The following is a 25,548-nucleotide window of genomic DNA, read 5'->3' on the forward strand; positions in this document are numbered from 1 at the left end:
TTGCTAAGTGACATGAAATTTATATATCTCAATATAGCAGCTCTAAGGTTTCCCAGACCCATCCTTTGCAATCCATTTCTCAACAATATTATTTAAATGTATATTAAGGAGAGAATGAAATGTGGAAAAGCCAAGTTCCCCTTTTCTCCCTAATTTTCAAGTTGCATTTTCCTAATTTAGGAGGTGAATGGATCAAGATTGATGGTTTTTCCATTAAGGGTCCAGAACCACTTAATGAGACCATGACAGGTACTATTTACTCATTTGGTTCATGTCTCCATTGAAGCACAATCTCCAGAGAGGATTGTGCTTCCTGTCACACACATCCTCTTAATTTTAAACATTTCATTTAGTTCCTATTGCTAAACTAACACACGCCAGTACATTTTTGGTCAATCTGTTTTTGCGCCTGATGTACCAATCTGCAGCAAGTGTTGTCAACCCGTGATTGTTCTTTTATGTTCTTCTGTGTGGAAATGTCCAAGTCTCTTTGTTCCAAAATTCTGGTAAACATTGACATGTGCTACTCAAATATGATGGTTGAGATGGTTCTATGGACATAATTAGAATGTATTTATCAGACCAGTAAGTGGTTTAAATAAATAAGTGGGATCCAGGGATAATTGCTTTAAAAGAAAAATCCATTGCCTCAAGGCTGCCTTATTAAGATCTAGAGGCAGTCTAGAATATTCTGGAGGACATCCCTTCCATCTCCACTCCATATTTGCTCATTGGCATGTTTTGCTCTGGTTGTCAGTGTCTGCTGGTGTTGATGTTATTTTTTCCTCTAGGGAGAAGTGCTGAGATTTCTGTTGTGTTTCTTGAATTTACTTTAATGATAGAGTAAGAACAGTACAAAGTATTTGAAGTTTTTTTTTTCAGAATGTGGTTGGATAGTATCCTGAAGGGAATCCTGTGGAGGGCTGCATTTTAGTCTTATGTACTATATTTCTTAAATTCAATGTGGCTTTGTTTGTGAAGAGAAGGTGAGTATTTAAAAAACAGATCAATCACATTTTTTTGGGGGGGCTCAGATGTTGCCTTTCTAAGTAGTTTTCAAAGTCTTTTCCAAATAAAAAAGAAAACAGCAGAAATAAGGAAATTTTGAAGGAAACCAGTTTGGGAAGCAATGGGAATAAATTGTATTTAAATATTTTGAGCTTTTGACAATGATTGAATAGCAACAGGAGTTGGTTAGTTCACTGAGGGAGAAAATATAGAGTTAGAAGAGTAAAGGGTAAGGATGAAACCTTCAGAAATGTTATACTTAGAGGATAATATTTTGAATACCTACAATTTGTAATGTGTGAGATACTGGGAATACAAAGATAGGTTTGTTGTAGACACCTTGTGGCTAGACATTCTTAGGAAGTTTACAATCTAATAAGGGAGGGAAGACATGCACATAGATTATTGTGAGACAAGGAAGACTATTATGACTATAAAAGGAGAATTCCAGATATGAGATATTAGAGGAGAGAGGGAATCACTTTTAGCTAGAAGGTCAGAGAGTAGCCTTCATGAAAGAGTTGGTACCTTAATGGGATCTTAAAGGGAATTCTACACAGGTTTCTTTTTATTGGATTAGCAAGATCACTTCAGGAATAGCATGAAGAATAAATTGGAGAAGTGATAGATAGTAAGTGGGAAAACAGATTAGGAAACTATTATAGTTCTCTGGGGTGGCTGCAATGGAAATGGAGAAGAGGGGTGGCTACAATCAACTTTGTGGAAGTAGCACTAATAGGACTTGGTGCGTTCTCAGTTAAAAGAAAAAAAATAGATGAGATCATCTAATGAAATGGATCAGAGGATAGAATTGGGAACTTGAAGAGAATGGGAAAATTCTGCAATCACTGCTATGAGGAGTACACTAAGGGAGAAACACAACACAAAAGATAAAGGGATTTCTGGGTAGAAATAAGGGCCCTTTTGAAAAAAGATAGTGAGGGGGCATCCAAGTGAGGGGATGGAGAGTCATGTATGGAGACAAGGAGCTCCTGGGTTCAAATCTGGTCTCAGACACTTCCTAGTTGTGTGTAACTCAGGGCTTCGCTTATCACCAATTGTCAAGCCCTTATTGCTTTTCTGCCTCAGAACCAATATATAATATTGATTTTGAGATGGAAGGTAAGGGTTTGGAAATAAAGACAGGATATTCAAGTTATAGCACAAGGCAGACCTTAGATCCAAGTTAAGTATGTTCAGAATGTATTGTATGAGACTCAGAAAATATGCTGAGCTAGCAACCTATGAACTCTTTCAAGGTATGAAAGTTCTGTCAATTTTAAAAGGCATTTTGAATACTAGCTATTCATATTGAGAGATTTATTCGGAATCTTGTCTCATAAATCAGACATTATTGTTGGCAACAAGTACAGTGCCCAAAGTTCTTGGCTTTGGTTCTTTGAATGCAATATTTCTCCTTGTGTTTTGTCTGAAACCAAGGATGAAAACATTCTCTTAATATTCTAGAAGTGGTAGTGGTAAAAAAAGCATTTAAGCGTTCACTCAGTGAAAAGCACTGTGGATACAAATACAAAAGTGAGATAGTCACTGCCCAGCTAGATGAAATTGTGGGTAGAGAGTTAGACTTTGGGTCAGGAAGCCCCAAGTTCAAATCTCATCTCAGATACTTAAAAACTGTATGAGCTGGGCAATTTCTGCTTAATCTCTCAGCTTAGTTTTCTGATCTTTAAAATGAGAATAATAGGCAAAGATCCTCCCAGAATGTGGCAGAATCAAGATACAACCCCTATTGAAACCCCTTTTAATTGTTAAATAAACTTATTTTTATTGAGGAAAAAATTGTGGGGATACTAATAGTAGCTACATCATTGGGTTGTTTAGAGGATAAAATGACAGACATTTTTAAAATCTGCAACTTTTATGTACTATATAAATGCAAGCTATTATTCTAAAAGAGTGAGGCAAAACATACAGAAATGTGGTGCCCAGCAGAGAGTGTTTTGTTTTGGAGAGTCACAGGGAGAGTGAGTAGATCTAGACGGAGAGGGAGAGTGGAGTGAGAGCCAGGAGACCCTGGTTTCAAATCTGGGCTCAGACACTTTCTGTGTGACCCTGGACAAGTCACTTAACCCCCATTGCTAGCCCTTACCACTCTTCTTCCTTGGAATCAATATCTAGAGGAATTTAGCCCTAATGATGAAAGGAATTCAGTTCATGATATATGAGAAGTAGTGGAAGGAAAATGGGAGACTATTAGCCTGGAGAAAAAAGACTCTTTGGGGAGAAAGATGGATAATTGTTGTCTTCAAGTATGTGAAATACTGTCATGGAAGAGGGATTAGATTTGTTTTGTTTGGCTCCAGAGCACAGGGCCAGGAGCAATAAGCGAAAGTTGCAAGGATGAAAATTTAGACTAGATGTCTGGAAAAATCTTTCTAACAATTAGAGCTTTTCCAAAGCAAAATGGGCTGTCTTGAAAAGTGGTGACTTCCTGTTCATTGGTGGTAGAGACCAGATGACAATATGCCAGTTTTGTCTTGGGGTGATTCGTCTCTGGTAGGGGTTGAATTAGATAAAGTTCCTTCCGATGTTCAGATTTTATGCAAATATACACATACACATATATGAATGATTCAGACTTGTCATTTCATTCTTGTAAAGATCTCCCTCCATTTATGCTCATCTGCAGTTCCTATGATTTGTAGAATTAAAGAATTTCCTTGGGGCCTAGAGAGGTTAAATGACTTCTCCAGCGGGCATATAGCCAAGGCTTTATCAGAAAGAGGACCTGAACCAAGGTTTTCCCAAATCTGAGACTTGCCACTATCCACTCTAGCACACTGCATAATAACATATGCACATCGTATCCACTTACATGGATGCCCATGTATGTGTTCATGTGGATCTATATGTAAACAAACATTTTCATGTATATTACACGAAATAGATTTTTTTTGAATCAGATAATAAGCCTATAGAGCAATTGGTTTAAATGAATTGATTATTCCTTTTTCTGCAATTCAACTCCTTTCTGTATAACAGTATAAATTAAGAAAGTGGTAAAACATCTCTTTCTTTATAGCCTAGAATTTGTCTTTATATTTTACTCTGCCTTACCTAGCCAAAAGCCATAGGTGCCTTAACAAGTATTTTCAAATTAATTTATTAATAGTCACTGTTTATTGCCTTGTTAGGTCATTCTTCAGAATTCTACTAATAGGAATTCACTATCATGGGCCTTATTTCTTGATTACTGTTCAACTTGAGTTCAAGATAATCAGGGAAAAAGAGTAACGTTGTATAATAATCACAGTCTGACCCTTCAATCAGAGATGCTTGAATGAGCTGAAGAATTCTTTTATTCTTTGGGAAATTTCTCATTTCTTTGCTTGCCTTCACTCAGATAATCTGGGAACTTCATTATCTGTTACTCCCCAATGTGTTGTCCCTAACTCCCCTTACTATTACATGGTTCATTAGCTTCAAAAAAGAGGAAAAATGTTATAATAGTAAAAAGAAAGCAAATAACCCTCCTGGAAAGCAATGACATGCCAATGGGTGACATTTCCCAGTGGTCCTTTCTCATTAGTCCAATATTGCTTCAGTGACTTAATCATAGTCATGACCTGGGCAGGTTCCCAAGGTGTTTCTTCTAGTACGGGCTCTCATCATATCACCTACTAAAGTTCTCCAAAGCCCCTTGCAAGGTGGTACCTTTGGCTGTATCCTCATCGTAGCTAAGTAACACAATGGAGAGTGTGCTGGGCATGGAGTCGGGAAGACTCAACCTCCTGAGATCAAATCTAGCCTCAGACACTAACTAGCTGTGGGATTTGCTCCTGTTTGCCTCAGTTTCCTCATCTGTGAAATGAATGGGAGTCACAAAGAGTTGGACATGACCGAACAATATCACAGACTCCCATCACAATTTGATTATCTTGTTTTGCTGGAAGTTCTTTGCAAAAGGGACCTACTGTGCTTTTCCTACAACTCTCAGCCAAGATTTCTTCATCACTATTGTTTAGCGTAGTGCCTGGCACATAGAAAGGGCTCAATAAATTGTTACTGATTGATTAATCCCACCTGCCACCCTACAGGTGCTATTTATTGCCCTCTTATCACCATGGTTGACAAGGAAAGCCTCCTCCCAGAGGTCTTTTCCTTAGCCGAAGGCATTTCTTCAGAGATCTGCTGTCCTAGCTGGAGACACTTGTTTTCCTTACATCCAGTTCTAACACAGTGCCAAACAAGAGACCAGCACTGCATTTTTCCCTTACACTATGTAGATTCTGACAGCTTCTGGCCTGACTAAAGGTTGTCCAATGATCAGAAACACATGGCCCTCCTCACATTCCAAGTAGGGCTCTTTCTCTGATAACCAGCTTGGTTAAGGATGAATTCAATAGTCGGATGTCCTCTCTTCACCTCTAGTACTTGGACCCTGTGCCTGGAGCTCATATAAGCATCTCCCACAAATCTAGGGGCTCTAAAATCCTTTCTGAGCCTCAGCCCTCAAAGTACTCCCTCAGATTTGTGTGTTTGTCTGAGGTTAGCTAGCTAATGTAATTCTAATTCTTCTTTTATTAGCCATGGGAGGAGGGGAAGACTTTTTTTTCTGACTGGGAAGAAAAATATTTACAGTCTTTACAATATCTCTTGTGTGTGTGTGTGTGTGTGTGTGTGTGTGTGATTTTAGACTTTTAAAAGTACTTTCACTAAGTTATACCTTATAAAATTATTAAAATGTAATTTGAAAATTTGTAAGATGAAAGTTATGGAAAGCTAGGTGTGTAGTAAATGGGGTGCTGGTCCTCAAGTTAGAAGACATCTTTCTGAGTTCAGTTCTAGCCTCAGACATCACCGCTGTGTGACCCTGGGCAAGCAACTTAACCCTATTTACCTCAGTTTTCTCATCTTTAAAATGAACTTAATGGAAATGGCAAATCACTCCAGTATCTTTGCCAGGAAAATCCCAAATGGGGTCATAAAAAGTCATATATAACTGAAAAATAATGGAACACATAAGACGTAAGTAGGAGAAAAATCTGTCGGTGGCATCATGCTTTCACATGAAGAGTTCAAAATCCTGCTCTGAAATCTGTTTGTTTCATATGGCCTAGTTTCTTAGTTGAACAAAAATGTGGACTGTGAAATACATTTTATGAATTAAATCTAAAGCATAATCAGTTTAGAAAAGTATTCACTTTACAACCTTCAAAGCTTTTTAGAATTACTGAAAGCCATTATTGCTGTAGTGGATCAGACAGGACAGAGAGAAACAGGAGAAGCCAGGAGTTCACCAAACCTTCACTGTTTTAGCTGGCCTTCCTTTCATAGGAAATATCTGTGGAAAGACAAGAAATGGACTCTCCCATTAAAATATTTTTGTTCTTTCCACAAATATTTCATTGAAATATGTAGCTTATGGAGCCACCCTTCTCTATGAGTATTCAACACCTTATTCATTTAAATTTGTGGAGTTTTAAAAGAAAAAATAGAGTTGGTCTAAGACTATAAGGGAAGCTAGGTGTTTTAGTAGATAGAGACTCAGGCCTGGAGTCAGGAGAATTCATTTTTGTGAGTTCAAATCCAGCCTCAGACGTTTAATAGCCATGTGACCCTGTATAAGTCACGTAACCCTCTTTACCACAGTTTCCTTATATGTAAAATGAGCTTGAGAAGGAAATAGCAAACCACTCCAGTATTTTTGCCAAGAAAATACCAAATAGGGGCATGAAAATTTGGACATGACTGAAACAACTGGACAACAACAAATAGGACTGGAAAATTCCAAGCCTAAATGAGTGTTCTGCATTTAGCTTTGCTCACATAAAGATATGCCTTTTATTTAAGTACTTCAGTACTTAATTTAGTACATGCTTTTTATCACTGTAAACCCTCCATTCACTAAACTAGCTCATGATCCCCTCCATAAGTTACCTGATCATCTTGGCAAGTGACTGTGGTTGAAAAACATCATCACTGAATAACCAGTCTCTGTCCTCTCTAAACTGGCTAGGCTGGTTCCTAGACAACTGACCTACAATCCATTTGGCACTGGATCTGTGCCTTTTCCCAGTCACCTTCAAACCACAATGAGGCATCAGAATAAGAATTTAGAGGAGGAAGGGTGTTTAAAAATTATGTTTATTTAAACATTTTCATTGGTACTTTTTGTCATTACATAATTTTAATTTTCCAATATATCACTCTCTTTCCCTTCCTATAAAGCAGTGTCTCTAGGAATAATTAAAGGAGGGGGGGAGGGAAATCCCAACAGTTCAGCTAAACTAACTGATATATCAAACAATTTTGATCTTATATGTGTTCTATGCCTATAGTCCTGCACCTCTGCAAAGAAGATGAGGAATCTTCTCATATCCCTGCTTCTGGGCAAGACTTGGTCATTATAGTTTCACAGCATTCTTTTTCTTTTTGCCATTGTTCTTTCCATATACATTGTTTTAATTATATGTATATAATATAAATAATTTATATATTATGTACATGTATATATGGTATTTTTCTAGTTCTGAAGAAGGGCATATTGAGATTCCTTTTTTATATACATCTGAAGAACTAGAAGAAGACAATACATTGCAGGGGGGTAAGAATTAGACTGGGAATCAAGATATCTGAGCTCTTAACCTGGCTTTATTGCTAACTAGTTAGCCATGTGGCCTTGAAAAAGTCACACTGTTTGAATTTCAATTTGCTCACTTATAAAATGAAAGGATTGGACTAGATGAACTTAAGGTATTAAAAAAATTTAATGAATATTTCAATAGGTAAAGAACATTATATATAGTTTGTGTATATTCATTTCTAGATAATAAAATTTAATATAATCCTATCAAACCTGCCTTGTTTTTCTGGGTTTCCTTTTTAATTTCTTTCTGCTTTTTTTTGTATATTTTAATGCTTCATTGATACTTTCTTCTTATTATTATCTATTATTTTCATTTTTATTATTTCATCTTCATTATTTTAGGTTCATTCATTTCCATTATTATCCACCACTGTCCTCTTCTCTTATATAACACTGCCTCCCCCGAATAAGTATTTTCTCTTATCTTTTTTTAACATTTACCCTCCATCTTAGAATCAATACTAAATATTGCTTCCTAGCCAGAAGAGGAGTCAGGACTAGGCAATGGGGGCTAAGTGACTTTCCCAGGGTCATATGCCAGGGAAGGTCTGAGGTCAGATTTGAACCCTGGACTTGACTCTCTGTCCACTGGGCCACTTACTTGCCCCCAAATGTTATCCCTTCATTTTATTTTATTATATTATATGCATATATCATATAAATTTAGTCAGGAAAAGCAAATTCATACAATGGTCATGTAGGCATCTAATTCCAACCCTCTTGTCAACCACCTCTCTGCCAAAATGAAGGCAAGCTACATTCATCATAGGTTCTGGAGCCATGTTTGGGTCATAGAATTGATCAGAATTCTTAAGTTTTTCTAAGTCATTTTCCTTTACATCACTGCGGTCACTGCAGACATTTTCCTCTCTTTCTGCTCATTTCCTATGGTATTTTCCAACTCCAACTTTCTCCCATTTTGCAGTTCTATTTGAAATTATTATACTTTTCATTATGAGTGACACAGTAACAGACCTACCTCCGGAAGAAATTGGTTCAAATCAAAGCCCTTTTAATTAATTATTGAGTGGCATTGAATAAGTCTCTTAAATTCTCTGGGTCATGATTTCCCCTTTAGTAAAATGTAGGAATTGGAATAGCTCAATTTTTAGGTCTCTTCTACCCCTAACCTCTATGATCCCTCTTTGAAATGATTTTCAACAATTTATAATGTGGAAAAAAATTTTTTCTTATTTATTTCCTGAGAAAGTTAGATCTCTTTATCTGAATATGAGTTTCAAAAACTCCAAGTCAATTTAGATAGAATAAGCTTCTAATAATTCTGAAGTCTGTTCCTTTGAATAATACATGAGTAAGTTGTTAAAGATTTCTTTGACGGTTTGTCCATATTTGATTCAATATTTCTGTACTGTAGCAGTGGACTTGGAACTTCTAGACTTCACAGAAAAGCCATATGGAAAGGATTCAGAAATGATTGAGTTGCCTGGAAAAGGAAACCTTAAGCAGCTTTCTCCTACAGCAGGGTTTAAACCAACATTTTGTGGTATTTCACCACAGCACTTTGTTCTATTATATATTTACATATGTATGTGTATATATATCTATATGGCGACAGATTTTGCTTTTTGTGAATTCCCAGAGGGTAGGCAATTGTGAAAGATTCCTCTTTTTCTGATGCCAATCTACATGCTTACTTCAGCCAGTAATTAGCATGCCTCTCCCAAGTGGGTGAGAAGGCTAGCTGTGGAATGGTTTAACTAAGAAATAGAGAAACTTCTCTGAACCAGATTCATCATCTCTGCTTGTGTGGCCATCAAATAAAACAGCACGCAGCTGACTTTGACTTCATGCCGCAGTGAGACCTGCAGTAGTTTAATAAAATCTGATACCTTTGACTAGGTCATCCATTGTTGGAGGCTAAAGGCTTTCTGTCTGGAGTATGTTTAGGGTTTTGATATTCAGGAGAGGGGGGAAACACCAGGCATTTCTAAATTGGAGCTATGTGGATTAGCATGTCTTCTTATGCAAGAACCAAAAGAATTTTACAAGATTTTTTTTTTTACTCTGGTTTTCATTTTTGTTAAATTTTATTTGTGGATATATGCGACTCATGGGCTTTATAGTTCATTAATAGGGATAAAAGAAATGAGTGTTGTCAATTATTAAACTGTGCTGCTTTCTCACAGAAAGGTAGATTATAGTTTACTAAGACTCTTTCCACTGTCCTTCACTACCTCTCTATTGGAGACTATGGTTTGATACAAGCTTGCTGATTGATTTATGATACATAAGTAGCATTGGAGGGGGCTACAATTTGTGTGATAAATATAAATGCCTAGAAAGCCAGTGACATGATTTGTGTACATTAGTAGCCCTGAAATGTTAAAATAACATAATGAAGATCTCCAGTGCATTGCAGAGATTCAGTCTGGAGAATTTGTGGAAGAACATGGGCAAGATGGCCTTCCTTGATTTATAATTGGTCACAGGATTGTAATACTTAGTGCTGAAGGAGCCATTTGTAGTCCTCTATTCTAAATCCCTACTTTATAGATGAGGAAATTGATTCTCAGAGAAGTTAAAGAACTTGCCTGAGCCATAGTAAAATCAATATTTTAACCCAAGTTCTCTAACTACCTCATAAATATCTGGACGAAACCAAAACTTTGATTCTTTCCAATTTTCAATAGACATTTTATTTTTACTCATTCTTCTACTATCTTCCTCATAGACATCTTCTTTCCCCTTTGCTTTTCCTTCTCATTTCTCTTCACTTAATCCTTTTTGTACTTAACTACACAAAACCACATAAGGATAATTGCATTTGTCTGGGTCTAACATGGAGCATTGGAGATTTTAAGGGACGTACCTATGGCAAGGGAGATAGATGAAAAAGACCAGTGAAAAGGTATCTTCTATTGTTTTTTCTAGGACATAATGAGATCTAGGGACAATTGGGTGCTTTGGCCATGTTGCTTTGAAACTTTGACCATAAGCAATAGGCCAGCCTGAAGCAGCAGAAAATGGCACCAACCCCGGGGGAATATGTTGCTCAGGACTGTCAGTTGTAGGGCAAATGATTGAATTCCCTCTAGGCTTACTAAAGAAGGAGAAGATCCTGGGGCCTTTGATGAGAATCAGGGGCATTTGATGGACAGATTGAAAACCTTTGTGAACTCATTTATGTAAGCAAAATATATTGCTTTAAACATAGTAGGTGTTCAATAGGCATTTGTTGATAATGATATTGTTAAGGATTTCAATTCACAGAAGAAAAAGAAGAGTGGAAACAACTCATTTTGGGAAACACTTTTACTCTAATGGCCACCATGATATGTTTTTTCCAGTCAACTAATCACCAAGCATTTATTAAAGGCCTTTTCTATGCCAGATGTTTTAGGAACAAAAAGAAAGGAAATGAATAGTTTTTGCCCTACAGACACATTCTCTTTTGGAGAAAAGGATGCTAAGTACAAACTAAATACAACAGAGTGGGGAGGGAGAAGCACTAGCCATGGGAAGATCATGTAGGCAGTAATATCTGAGCTAACTTTGATGAACCTAGGGATTCTCAGAGGCTGAGGAGAGAGAAAAATGCAATCCAGACAAAGGAGACGTGGGCAAAGGAGATGGGAAATGGAATATTGTTTCTGAAGAAGAGTAAGTACTCCAGTATGATTGGCTATAACTTGCACAAGGGAGAGTAACAGGTAATAAGTCTGGAAAGATAGACTGGAGCCAGAATGAGAAGGGTTTTTAATGCTAAATAGAGGAGTTTGTATTTTAACCTAAATTTTATATTTAATATATAAATTATATTACCTAAAATTATATTACCAGTCACTTGAGCTTTTTGATTAGGAGAATGAAGCAGTCAGATTGGCACTCTTCCTCGGACTGTGCCCTAGGAATAATACTTTGGCAGTTGTGTGCAGCTGTTAGTCACTGATGTAGCATAGGGTATGATTTATCTGCTAATGTGCAACTCTAGGCATGCCATTTAACCTTTATGAGCACTGGTTTCCTTTTCTTAAAGGCAAGATCCTAGTACCTACCTCACAGGATTATTGTGATCAAAGGCAATAATTTGTATAAAGCACTTGGCAAATCTTAGAATGTTATATAAATGCCAGCTATTGTTATCTAGATTTCTAAAACATCAGGATATCCTGGAATTTGCTGCCTGATCTAGTACAAAATGGTAAGAACTTGTGTTTTAATTCCATTGAGCTTCTTCCTCATCTTCTTTTAAAAATGACTATCTGGAAAAGGTTTCACCTCTTTGGCTTTACTTAATGGACAGAATACAATGATCTTAGGATCACTCCTATAAATCCAGTTCTGAATAAAACTCACAGTTAAAGACTGAGAAAAGTCTGTTTTGAAAAGTTATAAATGCACTCAGCACTTGTGGATTTAAATTTGATTACTCTTGGCAATTGTGACTTCCTGTTTTCAGGATAAAAGACTTGGAGATTTATTAGAAAGATAGAGGAGTTTTTGTGAGGATATTAAATAGTACTTAGAGAAAACACTTAAATGATTTATCTATGAATAAATTTGAAACACGTGGATAAAGTTTTTCTCAGTGTGCATTTGGTTTTAAAAATGATTAAAAAGTAACTCATAAAAGGTGCTTGAAGATTTATGTAACTAGGAAACCATTAAAAGAAAGTAATTTAAAAGATTTGGAAAGAATTCTGAAACAACAAAGTGCAATTTGATATTTAAAATATAAAGATTGGAATTGCAGTAGATAGTAGTTAAGTTGCTAAGAGTTTCATTTAAGTGTTTTCCCTAGAAAGAGGCCTTTCTGTTTCCATTTAGTTAAATGTACTGGATCATTCATTTACTCAAAAACGTTTATTGAATATTCTGTGCAAGACACTGAGGCAGATTCAGAGATGATCCTTGATCTCTGATAGCTAGTACGGGATGGTAGACTTAGGGAACACTCTGTCTGTTATACACATGGGTTTAAAAAAATCAACCTTAAAGGCAGTTCATCTGAAAAACATTTGGGGTTTTTATAAGACTGCTATCTTAGTGTGAATATGAGTCATCAGTGTGACATGACATCCCAAAAAACTAAGGTGATTTTGGTTGAATTAAAAGAGGCTTGGTATCTGTAGCATAGGAAGCGACAGTTTTCTTAAATATGTACAGTATAGGTTGGATATTTGGCATATCATAGAAGGTATCCCTCTTCATATAGAGTTTGGACTACTTGATTTCCAAGACTCTCTGGGCTTCCTTCCAACTTGGAGATTCTGTAATTCCTACAGAAGCTACTGTGCCCTTTGCGTAATGGGAACGATTAAGACTTGCCTTATTCTTACTTTCTAATCTTGACTCTTGACACAGTTTAACTGGATACTACAATGAAGAAAGATAGAAGAAAGAAAGCCTTCTGTGATTTTAAAGTGGTAGTGGGGTTGTCCTGTGTGTCTGTGTTGCATGGTGAATAGGGAGCTGGCCTTAGAGTCGGGAAGACTCAGGCTCAAATTCTGCCTCTCCTATATGTTGGCTGTGTGACTGGGCAAGTCAGTTAAAACCAACTTCCTTTTCACTCCTGTATGCGACTCCCTAAGACACTAAAACCATGTTGCTGAGAATGTAGTGACCTGTATTAGTGAAGGGAATTTTCTTATTTGGGAAGTTTGTAAACCAGTAAAGCCACAGGTCTAGTACCTATTCTTATTAATGCTCAAATTGATAGATTAACTATCTCTACTTCTTTTAAGTTGATTTCCAGGTATCACAATTTGTGATTACTTGGGTTATTCCTAAATTGTGGCTCCCACAGTTGAATATAACATAGTTCATTGGTTCATAGAATTAGAGGCAGATGGGACCTCAGAAGCCATGGAGTCCAGGGAGGTTAAATCCCAGCTCCTAGAGTTAGTGAAAGAAAAGAGATTTGGACTCTGCTCTTCTTGATTCCAGAATCCATATTCTTTACATTGTCAGACACTGTTTCAGATGTGGTCTCTATGGGTCAGACTACTGAAAGACTATTGCCTAATTCAGTCTGGACACAATATCTCTGTTAACATAGACTAGGTTGACAGTGGCTTTTTTTTTTTGGCTACCATGTCACATTTTTTATCACATTGGCTCTGTGGTCCATTAAACCCCCTCCTTCTTTTTTTGCAAGAATTGCTTTCTAACTATCTTCCCTATAGGGTACTTGTGAAATAAGTTTTTATTTAAATATAAGTGAAGGTCATCATACTAATCACATTTTGTTCTATTTTTCCAATCCATTATTCTCATTTAGTCAAATATTTTTGGAACCTAATTCTGTCATCCAGTATACTACTTATTCATCCAAGTTTCATTTCATTTGCAATTTTGACAAACACATCATTAAAATAAAGTTATCACCAAAAATGCTGACTAGAACATGGTAAAGTACAGAACCCCTAAGAAAATCACTAGAAAATTCTTTCCCTGTTGACACTGATTTCTTTTTTTTGTATTTGAAAATTTTTATTTAATTAATTAATTTAGAATATTTTTCCTTGGTTATATGATTCGTGTTCTTTCCTTCCCCTCCTCCACATCTCACCCCCCTCCACATAGCCAACAAGCAATTCCACTGGGTTTTACATGTGTTATCTATCAAGACCTATTTCCATATTATTAATATTTGCATTAGGGTGATCACTTAGAGTCTACATCTCCAATCATATCCCCATTGACCCATGTGATCAAGCAATTGTTTTTCTTCTGTGACACTGATTTCTTAATTAATATTTCAAGAATCTGGTTATTCAACCAGTTCTGAAAACACATAATTATACTGTTACTTGGTTATGTATTTGCACAGAAAGATACATCAGGAATTTTACAATATTTTTCTCAATCTTAGCATATGATGTCTGCATCATTTTTCTAGTCTATTAATATAAAAGGATTGTCCAAAAAATTAGACAAGTCTGGCATTACTTGTCTTTAATGAGCCTATGTTGACTTCTTTTTTTAAAGACCATTTATTTAAGAATCCTAGCATTTCTCTATAGTTCACACTTTATTTATTACTGTTTCACTTTTGTTTTTGTGTCCCACGTTGCCTAGTATAGTATCTGGTACATTGAAAGCACTTAATAAATGTTAGTTGATTGATTCATCTTTTTGTAAATATTTTTAAGTGCTCTTGGGGTTATAATAATCATGATGATGATGAGGATAAATAACATTTATCTATAGCTTTAAGGTTTGCAAATTACAAAAATCACCTCATTTAATCTTCATAATAACCTTGAGAGATAGGAGTTATTATCCCATTTTTGCAGATGAGGAAACCAAGGAAGACAGCATGACTTTCCAGGGTAACACAGAAAAGTGTCTGAAGCTGGATTTGAACTTAAGTCTCCTTAACTCCACTTTCTCTCTAGCTGTTTCAGTTCTTTTATACTAATTTAATGATCTAAGCACAAAGCATACATCAGTTTTCCAAAAATCCAAAAGGACAACAAAAAAGAATATGGAAAATTAAAAGCAGTTATATACTTTGTTGTAGTTTAACATCCTCCAAATTCTTCCAATTATTAAATAAAAAATATGCACTAGTATCCTTTCATTTCATGTGACACTATATCCCAGGAACATGAATTTAGAGCTAGAAGGAATCTTTACAGACCATCTAATCAAACCCCATATTTTACATGAGAACAAATACCCTGCTCTTTGTCCAAAACTACATTAGCTTTAAAAGAAAATGAGGCTTTTGGGCCATTCTGTGTTGTCACTTATGCCTCTGTTTCCCAAGAAACTCTAAACAATAATTCCAATGGAAAGAAATGACACTTATTGTCAAGGTCAAATTTTGCTTGAGTAGAGGTTTTCTTCCTGCCAAAGTCACCCAGCTAAGAGTTCAGAAACTCTTTGGCAACTGACTTCCTCTTGGACCCTTTTGACTGCCTAAAACATCTGCTTGTACACTGCCTTTATTATTAATATGAAACAAGAACTTCAATATGAAAATTTATCTGATTATTCATTTGCGCAACTGGTATCTCTGATGAGTTGTAATACTTTCTGAATTCATTTTCTTTTAGAAATTGTTTTTTTTAATATTGCTTTTTTGATTTACCATTTTTAAAGCTGGTTTTCGAAACTATGACTGAATACCACTAGCTTTTTAATTCCAATAAAGCTATTTTGGTAAGAGGATTAGAATGTTAATGAAGTAGTTTGGAAAAGCAGTGGCTAGAACATTGGACTTGTAGTGAAGACATCTAGAGTTCAAATCCAGCCTCAGGCAGTTACTAGTTGCCTGATTCTAAGCATTTAACCTTAGGTGCCTCAGTTTCCTCATTGGTAAAAAATAGGGATGATAATGACATTTATTTTGCCTTTCCCGCCCCCTTACCTGACTGTTGTGAGGGAAAAATGAGAATACTTATAAAGTGCTTTGCAAACATTAAAGCATTATACAAATGCTATTACTATTATTGATATTATTATTATTATTAGTTATTCTATTCACACCACCAGAAGACTCATGAAGGTGGTGTAGCTAAACATCATATTGACCATAAGACTATATTATTTTATGAAATGTTAAATAAATACCTTCCAGAACAAGAGAAGGCTTTGAGTAAGGTATAGTGACCGACTTATCACTCTTCTAAAGACCAGTTTAGCTCAATGTGGAAAAATCTCATTCCAAGAAGGTTGATGAATTCTTTGGGACAAAGCAAATCATGATAACTGCCTGTTTCTGTTTAAAGAGGTTAAGATCTATGCAAGCAGAAAGCATATGAACACTGTTTGAATTACTCATCTTTTAGGGAATTAGAATATTAAAGAATAATTAATATCATAGGGAAAAGACCCTGTAATTAAGCCTACTTTTAGACTTTCCTTTGCTAATGTGCACACTCTATATACTTTGTTCCTCAACTTTCCCTTTTTTTTGCTCCTCAAGGAGTTTACATTTTAATGAAGGAGACAATAATGCACACATATAAGTATATACAACACAGATTCAAGTACACCTAAGAGGGGAAGGCACTGGTTGCTGAGTGCACTGGGAGAAGCCTCATGCAGGAAGTTCTACTTGGACTGAATTGCAGGAAGTACCACTTGGGTTGAATCTGAAAGGAAACAAGTTTCCAAGGGGGCATTGATAAAGACAGAGCACATTCCAGGTATAGGAGTGGGTCTCCTCACTGTTTTTTACAAGGTATTAGAAGACCCACTTCTGGTTGGGTTTGGCTAATATCATTAATTAGGTTATAGATATATACATTACATAAATATTAAACTAGTATAATTAAAACCATCTCTCATAATTCTGGATTCAAAACAAAAAGAAAAACCTCTTAACTTACTAAGAATTTGAAGGAACCAGGATTTAAAGAAATCTTGAGGAAAAAACCCACACCATTTAGCATTTGTTTGGCTGGGGGCTACTAATTTAGAGCAATTTCACCCTGAACTTTTACAGAAAAAGAAATAATTTGGGTCTTTTAATTCAAATTTGAAGCAATCCTTCTGTATACATTTATTTGTTTGGAGCTAGACCTGTGATTTCCCTTGAAGAGTGGTCTTCTGGGCGATGAAACTAAGGCAGGTTTTCTATAACTTAGAAAATTTCCCAGAATAGTCAAGCCAGCAAGTCAGAAGAGGGAAGCAAACTGATGTCATCTTGACTGAAGCTGTTTTCCATCTACTACCCATACTTTTTTTTTTAAGTGCTGCTACTTTTCCCCTAAACTTTCCAATTTTATTATATCAGGCCAAACTCATGGGGGGTGGGTGGAGGAATGTGAGGAGTAGAGGGAGGGATGCTCTGATAAAATCTGTCTCCTCGTACTTAAAATTGGGATAACAATTTGGGATAACTCAATTGTGTATTTGTGCCATGTGTTGCCAATCTGACAATTTTGTTTAGTATGAAACCAAAGAAACTTAAGTACTGAATTATGAGTCATTCAGAAAATGTAAATGATTCAAGGAATTTCTTGAGAAATACTTACTTGGCAAAAAAGGTGAAGCTTTTGTTAGGACCAGCATGGTAAGGGATATGTGTTGTGTTTCCTGGAAGGTCAGAAGCTCCAGAAAATAGGCAAATATAATTAAAATAGAAATCAACTAGTAACAAACCAAGAGGACTCATTATTTTCTAGGGTTGGATTTCTAATGGGCAGTAATATGTTCTAGGCTTATACTGTACTTCTGTACTGATCTTTAACTCTTCTCAGATAAGACTGCACTATCCTTATGGGCTTAAATGTGAGAGGAGGAGCGATACAAAAGGAAAAAGGATAAAAGAACATTTTAGAACATCCATGATTTCTAGCTGGAACCTTGAAGCATTGCACATTTTCATTTACTCCATTCTATTGGACATTTCTGGTGGGAAAGATGGGGAGTGTGTCATTTATTGTTCTTGCCAAATGTTTTTCCTTCATGTTTTCAGATTTTATCTGCAAACACAGCTCCACACTTTTGTAACTAAGCTTGCAAAGATACTACACCTGAATGTTATCCAAACATAAATGCTACGTTTTTGTGTTCTGTCTCTTTTTTAAGAAAAGGAAGTGCCAAACAAACCTATGCGAGTTCGAGTCCGGCCTTCAGATGACAAACTCTCTGTTCAGTGGAAAGCGCCACGTGCATCAGGTATAAAGAGTCCCCGTAGGTCCCAAGGTTTTCTCCTGGGCTATGGAGAAAGTGGCAGGAAGATGAATTATGTTCCTCTGACAAGGGATGAGCGAGCACATGAAATTAAAAAACTAGGTGAGTACAGCTGCAACATGACTACAATTCTAATGGATTGTTACCCTCAATCATAATATGATGGTTTTTCCTTTGTTATTAAGGAATTAGCACACCTCAAAAGATTAGTCCATCATGGGAATAATTTAAGATGCTTTCAAGAATTTCAATGAAAAATATTATAAAATTGTATTTTAAATGAATATATTTATGTGATATAAAAATTAAATATAATATATAATATAATTATAAAATTAAATTAAATCTTTCTTATATAGTTGATTTTTTCAGACTATATTTTCTCACATTTATCCTTTCCCACATACATATTTATCCCATTTTAATAACAAAAAATCTAAGAAAAATATTTTTACTTCATAAATTCCTTTTAGTTTTACATATATATGTATATATATATTTTCCTTTTAAATGGCAACCACTCTTTTCTAATAGGAATTAATTTTATTTTTAGCATGACAAATCTCTATTAAATTTCTGAGAAAGAAGATATTTTCATATTCTTACCACTCATTCATTTAATTAATTAATTGAATTTTTTAAACCCATGCCTTCTGAAAATTGATACCAAGTATCAGTTCCAAGTTAGAAGAATGACTTATCCAGGGTCACAGGGCTAGGAAGTGTCTGAAGTCACATTCAAACCCATGTCCTCCCAACCAGGCCTGTTTTTCCATCTACATCTCTCTCATTCATTTTATAGTCCTTGACCTCTAATTTCTGGCCCCAACACTAGACTGAAAATCGTCTCTCAAACCTCCATCACTGATTTTCTCTTTGTTCTCATCATCTCACTTTGTAGCTTTTCAGAAAAGTCAATCAATAGACATTTAATAAGCATCTACAATGTACCAGGAACTGTGCTAAATGCTAAATGCATTTGACACCATTAACCATCTTTTTTTCTTTTTTATATTCTCTTCTTTAGCTTATGTGAACATCAGATTCTCTTGATTTTCATCCTCCTGGGAACATTCCTTCTGTTTTCTTGTCTGCTCCTTCATTCTGATCCCTCAATATTGATTTTCCTGAAGGTTTCACCCATGGCCCTCCTCTCTTGTCTCTCTGATGATTCCTCTATTTTCATCCTCACCTACTCCCATGGCTTCCACTATAATTTCTTTGCAGGGGATTTCCAGCCATCCATGAGTTCCACTCTCATCTGTCTTGTTGGCATCTCCATCAATGTGCCTAAAGTCAGAATTTGCCAGATGTTCATTAATCTGCTTTTTATCACTTTCCTATTTCTGTTAATATTCCATCATTCGCTTGTCATTCATGTTGAAACAATGTTGTCATCCGTGACTTTTCTGTCTCGCATCCCACAAGTAATCACTTCTCTTGCAATATCTACTAGTATGTTCCCTTCTTGCCATTCCTCCTACTATCACACTGGGATAAGCCCAAATTATTTATTAATTAGTCCCAGTCCCCTGTCTCTCCATTATTCCATTTTTATTCCACCCCTTTGCAAGATTACACTTTCTTATGCTCAAATATAATCATGACCTGTGGTTGGATTGGCAATTCACCATGTTATTTCATTCTTACATGAATTTGGGGCACACAATGAGAATGAATAATGATTGATCTCTCTAGAATTAAATAGAAGGAAGAGAGTTTCTGTCATTTGCAAATGGGAATATCTATGTAAATAGAGTACAGGGCTTGTATTTGTAATTTCACTGCTACAGCGAACTTCTAAGGCAGGGAACTTTTGTAAGTGTAGATCTGAACCTTGAGAAATACTTGGACTAATATGTCATAGGAAGGACTTGAATTTGGGACTTTCTGGCTTTGAGGCTGGCTATCTTAGCCCTATAAGACACTTCCTCCAATGCAAATAGTGACAGAGCTTAATTCTACCCTCAAATCCTTATGCCTGTGCAGAAATGTCTTTTTTGTTTTCTTGGTAGCCTCTGAGTCGGTGTATGTGGTCTCCTTGCAGTCTATGAATTCCCAGGGGCAGAGTCAGCCTGTGTACAGGGCTGCTTTGACCAAGAGAAAAATTGAAGGTCAGTTTTTGTAAATACTTTTTAGTTAACCTGCAAATCGTTATGTGTGATGGTGCTTAATAAGAAGGCTGGGTCCTAATATAGGACAATCAAATTCTGGAGAAACCTGAGTATCTCTTAAAAAGTTACCTTTTTTTTTCTCTGTTGTATGTTGACTTGGTCTTGGTGATATCTCTCATCCTTAAAATGTAGCTCATTTCCACATCTCAAATGGAAGGGGATCATTAAATGATAAATAAGGTCTGATGTAGTATATTTATTCCAACCAGGGTTTTAGTGCAGATCCCACAGAAACTATTTCTTGATAACAGCAACTCTGAATAAGTTGAGGGATGGATGAATAGATGTATGGAAAGTGGTTGCATTCTTAAGATTAGACCGTGTCATATTGGTCTTATACTAGCAGTCACCCATATTGCTTAGCGAACATAGTTAGCATTGTAAAATAGGCAAAGCAGTTATTAACTCATGAAGTGACTCACAGCCACTGGATATATCTATGTTTGACTGTTTTACATATCTGTGTTTGTATGAAATTCATTTACAAAATTTTTTTTAAAAAGCAAGTTGTGACTTTGAATTACAGGCAAGCCCAAACTCTCCAGATTTGAGAATGATTATGATTATTCTTTATGATGAGAGAGTTTTTTTCTCTCATACATACAAGCATTTTGATTTTTAGTTATTTCTGTTGGTATTTTCCTCCCTCTTTTTTGGTACAGACCTAAGATTTCATTAATGTAGAGAACTCATAATAAGGAAACTCTCTTTACCAATGTAGATCAACAACCATTCAGCAACATATAGGGCTTGAGAGTTGATTGAGGCACTAAAAGGTTAAGTTATACATCTAGCATGTGTCAGAGGCAAGACTTGAACCTTGGACATCCTAAAATCAGAGGTTAGCTCTCTACTCACTTGCCATGATCTCTAATAAATTATATACATGCCCTTTTCACCTATTATTCAAGGAAAAATAAGCCTCTTCACATATTTCCATAATTCCCCCCCTTAACTCAAAAATATGAAAATTGGCAGCTATGTGGAATAGTGGGTAGAGTGCCAGGCTTGGAGTCAGTAAGATCTGAATTTAAAGCTTGCCTTATATACACTTACTTTGTCTGGAAAAGTCACTTAACTGTGTTTGCCTCAGTTTCCAAATCTGTAACGCAAGATAGAGTAGGAACTTAGAAATCACTCTGTTATCTTTGTAAAGGAAATCACAAATGAAGAGTTAGACATGCCTGAAAATGATTCAATAACATAATTTTAGTGTCTTTTGATATCATCTAAGACTGTACACAAATAAAAGTAATAGTTGACATTTATATTATACTTGAACATTTACAAGGTACTTTAACATACATTATCTAATCTGATCCTCACAATAGCCCTGTAAGATTGTTTCTAATATTATATCCATTTTACAGAAGGTAAAATTGAAGTTTAGAAGAAATTAAATGGCTTGTCTAGGACTGAATAGCTATATGGACCAAAGGCAACATTCAAACCTGTCTTCCTGATTCAGAGTCTAAAGATCTATCCCTTATACTGCCCCAATATTTTTAGTTGTTTGAACTAGAATTGGCATTTCATGCCAGCCATCAATTAAATGCCATTTTGACCAGTTCCTAATTTTGACATGTTCTCAGCCCCAAAATTAATGCTAAGAATTTTTATATTATAAACTGATAAAATTTGTTATTGTTTGACCAGATACTGAATTTTTAAAAAGGCATCATTGAGCAAAGTGCCTTTTTAAGAGGTATTTATTCTTTATTAAGTGATTAGGATAGTAAAACAAAATGTCCTTTCTCTGAGGCTGAAGATTTGTTTTGGCTTAAATTTTCTATACTGATTAAACAAATAATTGCTTCAGTTTTTATTCAGTTTCACTTAAAATGTAAGATTCTTCCCTTCCTCCTTCCTTCCTTCCTTCCTTCCTTCCTTCCTTCCTTCCTTCCTTCCTTCCTTCCTTCCTTCCTTCCTTCCTTCCTTCCTTCTTTCCTTCCTTCGTTCCTTCCTTCGTTCCTTCTTTCCTTCCTTCCTTCCTTCCTTCCTTCCTTCCTTCCTTCCTTCCTTCCTTCCTTCCTTCCTTCCTTCCTTCCTTCCTTCCTTCCTTCCTTCCTATCTTCCTTCCACCAACACAGTCATTGAGCTGGATTCAATAGATTTCTCAGAAGATTCCTAGATTTTTCTGTAACTACTTTGTTTTATTTCAGAGGAGGATGAGCTTGAAGAGCCTGAAGACATAAGTGTGCGAGTTATGTCATCTCAGTCAGTTCTTGTTGCCTGGGTGGATCCTGTTTTGGAAAAACAGAAAAGGACAGTTGCATCTAGGTATTCTCACTTATTTTGTTGGATCTTGGTTTTATTCCTTGAGAGACATCCATTGTGATGAAAGAATCTCTACTCAAGTCCTCTGATTTCTGACATCTTGCTTTTCAGAATTAGCCTGTCATATTAATTAGTGCATAGTGCCATCCTTGTGAATAATACATTCTTATTTATAATTAGTTGGCTATAGCAGAGGTTCCATCAAGGAGACAGCATGAAAGAGAAATGCAATAAAGTGTGTGGCAATGTTTAAGCTCTGCAGAGTTGAAGATACCTTTTTTTCTCATAGCATAAGCTCCCCATGCACAAGTTTGAACATTTTTTTCATGTCTCTCTGAGGCATGCATATTTTTTTTTGCCCCAACTGGTGATGAACCTGCTTTTCCATCCACTACTCCACCTTGGTTTCCACCTAGCATTTTTTCCATGGATTCCTTTATGGAACAATTCTGTTGTTAGTGCCTGCTTTTCTGTCCCTTACTGTCTTACCACTTCTGTAGGCAGCAGGATTTTCCCTCTGGCATCATGTTTCTTGATCCTGTAGCTTCAGTGCCCTTGAGAAGAACTCTTTCCCCAAATCAGGTCTTGTCTTCCTTAGTCTCAAAATCCATAGTATTTCTACCAGGGATTTAAATTGGTTTCATAGACTGATAAATGTAATGAGGAATTGATTTCCTTCCCATTTGATTTCTTTGCAATGGCTAAGCATCCCTCAAAGTCAGTGGATACAGAGGAGAAAGGCCAGCAGGTGTTCATTCCCAGAAAATTTTGTTGACTGAATGCCAACACTGAACTGTTTCTCATCAACAGGCAGTATACTGTGCGCTATCGAGAGAAAGGAGAATCGGCAAGATGGGATTATAAGCAGATTTCTGGAAGAAGGACTCTGATAGAGGACTTGATTCCAGACACCATGTATGAATTTGCAGTCCGTATTTCACAAGGTGAAAGAGATGGCAAATGGAGTACTTCAGTCTTTCAAAGAACACCGGAATCTGGTTCGTATCTAAAAGGATCTTTGAATTTTCTATCAGGAGATGCCCCTGCAGTAGGATTTATAGAGAATATAATCCTAATGTACCCATTATTAAAGTCCAAGAATAACATTACAGGAGAAAGGACACTCCTTTTAGAGAGGTTAGTTTTAAATTCTTTGGTAAAGTTTCAATGTATAAACACAGAATTGCTGATTAACCATTTCTCTGGGCACATGCTTTGCCATGTGCTGAATTTTTATATCAAATTGCTCTTCTTTCAACATGTGGAGTCCATTAAATACCACTTTCATAACCTACATAAATAACTTTTGAGTATTATTGTGACAATAGAAGGGAAAACAGCCTCTCCCAGGATGAAGACCTATGCTTGATTCTGAGAATTCATGTGTTAAAGCTGCCACTATACTTTGTAGTATATTTGTACAATTGCATGCCATAAATTATGAGATTAGACTTGGAAGAGAACATAAAAATCAGATTATACACACTCCTCTTTTTATAGGCAAAGAAACCAAAGTCTAGAGAGTAGAAACATTTTATCCCAAATTTCCCTCTCACCAAAGGTTTAAAGGGCTATTTCAACACTCTCATTAAAACTCTAGATAAAATGGTCTAATGGATTGAATACTTGACTTGGACTCAGGAAGACCTGGGTTTGAACCCTGACTTAGACACTTAGTAGATATTTATTGTTGTTCAGTTGTATTTTTAGTAATTTATGACTTTTTGTGACCCCATTGGAGGGTATTTTTTTTTGGCAAAGATATTAGAGTGGTTTATTGACATTTCCTTCTTCATCTCATTTTACAGGTAAGAAACAGAGGCAAACAGGGTGAAATGACTCACCTAGGGTCACATAGCTAGTGAGTGTCAGAGGTCAGAATTGAACTCATGAACATGAATCTCCCTGATTCTAGGCTCAGTGTTCTATCTAATCTGCCACCTAGCTGCCTTAGTATATATATAAGATCTTTGCAAGTTGTTTCATCTCTTGAGTTCTGTTTCTTCATCTGTAAAATGAGGTGGTAGGTAGTGCCCAGCTTTGAATCTATGATTCTATGTTTCACAAATTAAAGTCTATATTTTCTTATTTTCCATAATTAATACTATAATTTTCCATTGATAATAATACCATAATACTTTGCTCCCATCATACTGGACATTGGTAACTCCATGAACATACCATACACTGTATTTTTCAAACTTGGTACCATTGCTCATGCTATATATCCATCACCCAGAATGTCCTCTATCACCTTCATCAAGAGATAGAACCTTCAACTGTTCTTCCTTTAAGGACCAACTCAAACACCTTTATTAGGAATTCTTTCTCCTTAAAACAGATATGATTTCTTCCTCTTTTGTAATTCTGTAGTGTTTTGTTTTTGCTGCCTTCATATTTATATTTATATTATATTCTACCTTGTACACCAGCCATTGATTTAGCTTTCTTCATATAAAATGAGTTCAAACTCAGCACTTATTCATCATGTGTCCATGGACTAAACCTTTGCTTGCCTCAGTTTCTTCATCTGTAAAATGAGGATAATAATAGTATTTAATGCTGAGCATATTCATGAGGATAAAGCAAGATGATATTTGTAAACTTCTTTGCAAACCTTAAAGCACCATATAAATGCTAGTCCTTATTGTTATTTTGTGAATATTGGGTGAATTAAATCTCCAAAACTATTAACCAGATTATTTCTAAACTCATATTTTAGCTGCTTTGTAGATAGTGACAGTAGTGATATAAATTGCTACGGTCATGGTCTTGTTTCCTACATGGACAATCATAGTGACATCTGTTCAATTGATGTTTGTAGACCAATGACTGTCAGTATGTGTCATTTGCCTTTTTAGGATCTAC

General features: G+C 35.9%; 1 protein-coding gene across 6 annotated transcripts in view; it reads left to right on the forward strand.

Moving 5' to 3' along the window:
• FNDC1 (fibronectin type III domain containing 1) overlaps positions 1-25,548 on the forward strand; it is a 115,192-nt gene that overhangs the window by 41,644 nt on the left and 48,000 nt on the right. For 4 of the 6 annotated variants that reach the window (XM_056819007.1, XM_056819006.1, XM_007484844.2 and 1 more), the window contains 5 exons: positions 181-249; positions 18,125-18,331; positions 20,245-20,343; positions 22,566-22,683; positions 23,491-23,678. In XM_056819007.1, coding sequence (XP_056674985.1) covers positions 181-249; positions 18,125-18,331; positions 20,245-20,343; positions 22,566-22,683; positions 23,491-23,678 — 681 coding nt within the window. The remainder of the gene's footprint in view (positions 1-180; positions 250-18,124; positions 18,332-20,244; positions 20,344-22,565; positions 22,684-23,490; positions 23,679-25,548) is intronic. The other 2 variants (XM_007484847.3, XM_056819008.1) reach the window with 1 other exon arrangement.

This window comes from Monodelphis domestica, chromosome 2 (genome assembly GCF_027887165.1).
Source record: "Monodelphis domestica isolate mMonDom1 chromosome 2, mMonDom1.pri, whole genome shotgun sequence".
NCBI lineage: Eukaryota > Metazoa > Chordata > Mammalia > Didelphimorphia > Didelphidae > Monodelphis > Monodelphis domestica.